At 38.9% G+C, this 6873-nt stretch overlaps 1 gene segment (V, D, J or C); it reads right to left on the bottom strand.

Annotated features, from left to right (window-relative positions):
* Positions 1-4547: 4547 nt before the first annotated feature.
* Positions 4548-5270, bottom strand: LOC139185439 (T cell receptor alpha variable 21-like). The segment is given in 2 exon segments: positions 4548-4975; positions 5163-5270. Coding segments are annotated over 2 exon segments (474 nt in total).
* Positions 5271-6873: the final 1603 nt, after the last annotated feature.

Raw genomic sequence — 6873 nt, forward strand, 5'->3', positions numbered from 1 at the left:
ATAAACTCAAACCCAAAACAATAAAGTAAATGGCAAAGGGATCATACTTATCAGTAATTACCTTAAACGTAAATGGGTTGAATGCCCCAACCAAAAGACAAAGACTGGCTGAATGGATACAAAAACAAGACCCCTACATATGTTGTCTACAAGAGACCCACCTCAAAACAGGGAACACATACAGACTGAAAGTGAAGGGCTGGAAAAAGATTTTCCATGCAAATAGGGACCAAAAGAAAGCAGGAGTAGCAATACTCATATCAGATAAAATAGACTTTAAAACAAAGGCTGTGAAAAGAGACAAAGAAGGTCACTACATAATGATCAAAGGATCAATCCAAGAAGAAGATATAGCAATTATAAATATATATGCACCCAACACGGGAGCACCACAGTACGTAAGACAAATGCTAATAAGTATGAAAGGAGAAATTAACAATAACACAATAATAGTGGGAGACTTTAATACACCACTTACACCTATGGATAGATCAACTAAACAGAAAATTAACAAGGAAACACAAACTTTAAACGATACAATAGACCAGTTAGACCTAATTGATATCTATAGGACATTTCATCCCAAAACAATGAATTTCACCTTTTTCTCAAGCGCACATGGAACCTTCTCCAGGATAGATCACATCCTGGGCCATAAAGCTAGCCTTGATAAATTCAAACAAATAGAAATCATTCCAAGCATCTTTTCTGACCACAATGCAGTAAGATTAGATCTCAATTACAGGAGAAAAACTGTTAAAAATTCCAACATATGGAGGCTGAACAACACCCTGCTGAATAACCAACAAATCACAGAAGAAATCAAAAAAGAAATCAAAATTTGCATAGAAACGAATGAAAATGAAAACACAACAACCCAAAACCTGTGGGACATGGTAAAAGCAGTCCTAAAGGGAAAGTTCATAGCAATACAGGCACACCTCAAGAAACAAGAAAAAAGTCAAATAAATAACCTAACTCAACACATAAAGCAACTAGAAAAGGAAGAAATGAAGAACCCCAGGGTTAGTAGAAGGGAAGAAATATTAAAAATTAGAGCAGAAATAAATGCAAAAGAAACAAAAGAGACCATAGCAAAAATTAACAAAACCAGAAGCTGGTTCTTTGAAAGGATAAATAAAATTGACAAACCATTAGCCAGACTCATCAAGAAACAAAGGGAGAAAAATCAAATCAACAAAATTAGAAACGAAAATGGAGAGGTCACAACAGACAACACAGAAATACAAAGGATCATAAGAGACTACTATCAACAATTATATGCCAATAAAATGGACAACGTGGAAGAAATGGACAAATTTTTAGAAAAGTACAACTTTCCAAAACTCGACCAGGAAGAAATGGAAACATCTTAACAGACCCATCACAAGCATGGAAATTGAAACTGTAATCAAAAATCTTCCAGCAAACAAAAGCCCCGGTCCAGACGGCTTCACAGCTGAATTCTACCAAAAATTTAGAGAAGAGCTGACACCTATCTTGCTCAAACTCTTCCAAAAAATTGCAGAGGAAGGTAAACTTCCAAACTCATTCTATGAGGCCACCATCACCCTAATACCAAAACCTGACAAAGATGCCACAAAAAAGAAAACTACAGGCCAATATCACTGATGAACGTAGATGCAAAAATCCTTAACAAATTTCTAGCAAGCAGAATCCAACAACACATTAAAAAGATCATACACCATGACCAAGTGGGCTTTATCCCAGGGATGCAAGGATTCTTCAATATCCGCAAATCAATCAATGTAATACACCACATTAACAAACTGAAAAATAAAAACCATATGATTATCTCAATAGATGCAGAGAAAGCCTTTGAGAAAACTCAACATCCATTTATGATAAAAACTCTCCAGAAAGCAGGAATAGAAGGAACATACCTCAACATAATAAAAGCTATATATGACAAACCCACAGCAAACATTATCCTCAATGGTGAAAAATTGAAAGCATTTCCTCTAAAGTCAGGAACAAGACAAGGGTGCCCACTTTCACCATTACTATTCAACATAGTTTTGGAAGTTTTGGCCACAGCAATCAGAGCAGAAAAAGAAATAAAAGGAATCCAAATTGGAAAAGAAGTAAAACTCTCACTATTTGCAGATGACATGATCCTCTACATAGAAAACCCTAAAGATTCCACCAGAAAATTACTAGAACTAATCAATGACTATAGTAAAGTTGCAGGATATAAAATCAACACACAGAAATCCCTTGCATTCCTATACACTAATAATGAGAAAGCAGAAAGAGAAATCAAGGAAACAATTCCATTCACCATTGCAACGGAAAGAATAAAATACTTAGGAATATATCTACCTAAAGAAACTAAAGACCTATATATAGAAAACTATAAAACACTGGTGAAAGAAATCAAAGAGGACACCAATAGATGGAGAAATATACCATGTTCATGGATTGGAAGAATCAATATAGTGAAAATGAGTATACTACCCAAAGCAATTTATAGATTCAACGCAATCCCTATCAAGCTACCAACAGTATTCTTCACAGAGCTAGAACAAATAATTTCACAATTTGTATGGAAATACAAAAAACCTCGAATAGCCAAAGCGATCTTGAGAAAGAAGAATGGAACTGGAGGAATCAACCTACCTGACTTCAGGCTCTACTACAAAGCCACAGTTATCATGACAGTATGGTACTGGCACAAAGACAGAAATATAGATCAATGAACAAAATAGAAAGCCCAGAGATAAATCCAGGCACATATGCACACCTTATCTTTGACAAAGGAGGCAAGAATATACAATGGATTAAAGACAATCTCTTTAACAAGTGGTGCTGGGAAATCTGGTCAACCACTTGTAAAAGAATGAAACTAGACCACTTTCTAACACCATACACAAAAATAAACTCAAAATGGATTAAAGATCTCAATGTAAGACCAGAAAGTATAAAACTCCTAGAGGAGAACATAGGCAAAACAGTCTCTGACATACATCACAGCAGGATCCTCTATGACCCACCTCCCAGAATATTGGAAATAAAAGCAAAAATAAACAAATGGGACCTAATTAACCTTAAAAGCTTCTGCACATCAAAGGAAACTATTAGCAAGGTGAAAAGACAGCCTTCAGAATGGGAGAAAATAATAGCAAATGAAGCAACCGACAAACAACTAATCTCAAAAATATACAAGCAACTCCTACAGCTCAACTCCAGAAAAATAAACGACCCAATCAAAAAATGGGCCAAAGAACTAAATAGACATTTCTCCAAAGAAGACGTACAGATGGCTAACAAACACATGAAAAGATGCTCAACATCACTCATTATCAGAGAAATGCAAATCAAAACCACTATGAGGTACCATTTCACACCAGTCAGAATGGCTGCGATCCAAAAGTCTACAAATAATAAATGCTGGAGAGGGTGTGGAGAAAAGGGAACCCTCTTACACTGTTGGTGGGAATGCAAACTAGTAGAGCCACTATGGAGAACAGTGTGGAGATTCCTTAAAAAACTGGAAATAGAACTGCCTTATGATCCAGCAATCCCACTGCTGGGCATACACACTGAGGAAACCAGAAGGGAAAGAGACACGTGTACCCCAATGTTCATCACAGCACTGTTTATAATAGCCAGGACATGGAAGCAACCTAGATGTCCATCAGCAGATGAATGGATAAGAAAGCTATGGTACATATACACAATGGAGTATTACTCAGCCATTAAAAAGAATACATTTGAATCAGTTCTAATGAGGTGGATGAAACTGGAGCCTATTATACAGAGTGAAGTAAGCCAGAAGGAAAAACATAAATACAGTATACTAACGCATATATATGGAATTTAGAAAGATGGTAACAATAACCCTTTGTACGAGACAGCAAAAGAGACACTGATGTATAGAACAGTCTTATGGACTCTGTGGGAGAGGGAGAGGGTGGGAAGATTTGGGAGAATGGCATTGAAACATATAAAATATCATGTAAGAAACGAGTTGCCAGTCCAGGTTCGATACACGATACTGGATGCATAGGGCTAGTGCACTGGGACGACCCAGAGGGATGGTATTGGGAGGGAGGTGGGAGGAGGGTTCAGGATGGGGAACACATGTATACCTGTGGTGGATTCATTTTGATATTTGGCAAAACTAATACAATTATGTTAAGTTTAAAAATAAAATAAAATCTAAAAAAGAAAAAAAATAAATTGAAGCTGATGAAAATCTAATGATCAAAGAATTCACAATATAATTTTATATCATTTTACCAGATTTTTAAAAAATTAATTGATTTATTTTAATTGGAGGATAGTTACTTTACAATATTGTGGTGGTTTTTGCCATAAATCAACACGAATCTGCCACAGGTATACCTGTGTTCCTACCATCCTGAACACCCCTCCCACCTCCCCTGCCACCCTATCCCTCCAGGTTGTCCCAGAGCATGGGCTTTGGGTGCCCTGTTTCACGCATGGACCTTGCATTGGTCATCTATTTTACCTATGGTAATGTACATGTTTCAATGCTATTCCCTCAAATCATACTACCCTTGCTAATTGCCTCTATCTGGAAGGAAAGTCAATGTAGAAAACCCCTTAATGGAAAAAGTTTCCTCAGCACCAAGACAGGACGTGGTTGGAGCCCCATCTGCAGTTTGAGTACTGGGAACAGGTTCCCTCTGAGCACTGTGCCTCACAGCACAGAGGTAGGTGGTCGAGTCACTATGCTGAGAAGCTGCAATGTATAAAGCACTGTGTCTTGATGATTTATCCAGTGAGACTGTAATTCTTCCACTGGCTTGCTCTTTCTGATTCGCCTGAATTGACAGTAGAGATGTGAGCCCTTTCCGAGGATCCTGCCGGAACCACTGAAGGAAGTACAGAGCGCTGTCAGTGTAACTGCAGTTGAGAACCACGCTGTCTCCCTCTCTCACGTTCGGAGCTTCAGGACTCTGACTCACGTCCTGTTTACTGCTCACCCCTGTTCAGAAAGAGAAAACAGAGACAGGCTGGTTAGTGGCTGATTATTCTTTGGAAACTAATTTTAAGTTTATTTTTCACTCTCCACAGGAACTCCCAGAAACCATGCAGGTACAACTCCCAGACTTTCTCTCTTCTTTGGGGAGGAATATCCGGGAGTTGCCCATTTCCAAATACCTCTAACTCACAGTCTAGTTGTAACCAAAGGATGAGCAGGCTCAGGGATTTGTCCATTCCTTCTGTTATGAGAACTGAATTCTTGTGTCTGTAAAATGTTCAAGGACTCACAGGATAAAAGATCTACTTTGCTGCCTCTTGTGTTCAAAACTTTCTACAGGAAACACAGCGTCAGCCCAGCCAATCAGAGCAAGTCACACAGGCATGGAGGAGGCCGGCGCCAGAAGCCTATCTGCCAAGAGTGGGAGGTTGCAATGGAAACACCTTCATCTCAGGACCAAGCCCAGCCTTGCCAGACAAATGCTTATCTCTTTCCCTCCTCTTTCCCTCCTCCTAGGGAAAACAATTTTTAACACATCAGATTTGTAGAATGTGGCTAAGTATGTACCTAGAGGGGCTTCTCTGATGGCTCAAACAGTAAAGAATCTGCCTGCAATGAAGGAGACCCCTGCAATGAAGTTCGATCCCTGGGTGGGGAATATCCCCTGGAGATAGGAATGACAACCCACTTCAGTATTCTTGCCTGGAAAATTCCATGGACAAAGGAGCCTGGTGGGCTACAGTCCATGGGGTGGCAAAGACTCAGACACTAATGAGTAACTAATACACACAGGTACCTAGAAAGAAATGTAAGCATAGGTACAGGGAGGGAGGAGGGAGGAGGGAGGAAGGAGGAGGGAGGAGGGAGGAAGGAGGAGGGAGGAGGGAGGAGGGAGGAAGGAGGAGGGAGGAGGGAGGAGGGAGGTTCGGGATGGGGAACAAGTGTATACCTGTGGTGGATTCATGTTGATGTATGGCAAAACCAATACAATATTGTAAAGTAATTAACCTCCAATTAAAATAAGTAAATTTATATTTTAAAAAAGAAAAAAATTACACAGTAAAAAAAATAAATTTGAAGTAGGAAAAAAAAGAAAAGAAGAAATCGTAGGTTTTACTGCACAGCTGCAGCTGAACCTCTTCAGATTCCTATAACTGCTGCCTCCTCTTGCCACTTCAGTTCTTAAGAATTGTTTTCTTTAATTCACTCTTTCTTGAAAATCCTTTTCTATCATTTCTCAGCCATCAAGTTGCAAAAAGAGTTAAGAATCATAATATTCACATTCAATGTGTGTGATAAATCAGGAAATGAGCACTTTCACATCCTATAACTGAAGCACAATAAACTGTGGAAAATTCTCAAAGAGATGGAATACCAGACCACCTGACCTGCCTCTTGAGAAAAATGTATGCAGGTCAGGAAGCAACAGTTAGAACTGGACATGGAACAACAGACTGGTTCCAAATAGGAAAAGGAGTACATCAAGGCTGCATATTGTTACCCTGATTATTTAACTTATGTACAGATTATATCATGAGAAACACTGGGCTAGGGGAAGCACAAGCTGGAATCAAGATTGCTGGGAGAAATCTCAATAACCTCAGATATCCAGATGACACCACCCGTATGGCAGAAAGTGGAGAAGAACTAAAGAATCTCTTGATGAAAGTGAAAGAAGAAAGTGAAAAAGTTGGCTTAAAGCTCAACATTCAGAAAACTAAGATCATGGCATCTGGTCCCATCACTTCATGGGAAATAGATGGGGGAACAGTGGAAGCAGTGTCAGACTTTATTTTAGGGGGCTCCAAAATCACTGCAGATGGTGATTGCAGCCATGAAATTAAAAGACGCTTACTCCTTGGAAGGAAAGTTATGACCAACCTAGACAGCATATTAAAAAG

The sequence above is a fragment of the Bos indicus genome, chromosome 10 (genome assembly GCF_029378745.1).
Source record: "Bos indicus isolate NIAB-ARS_2022 breed Sahiwal x Tharparkar chromosome 10, NIAB-ARS_B.indTharparkar_mat_pri_1.0, whole genome shotgun sequence".
NCBI classification, from domain to species: domain Eukaryota; kingdom Metazoa; phylum Chordata; class Mammalia; order Artiodactyla; family Bovidae; genus Bos; species Bos indicus.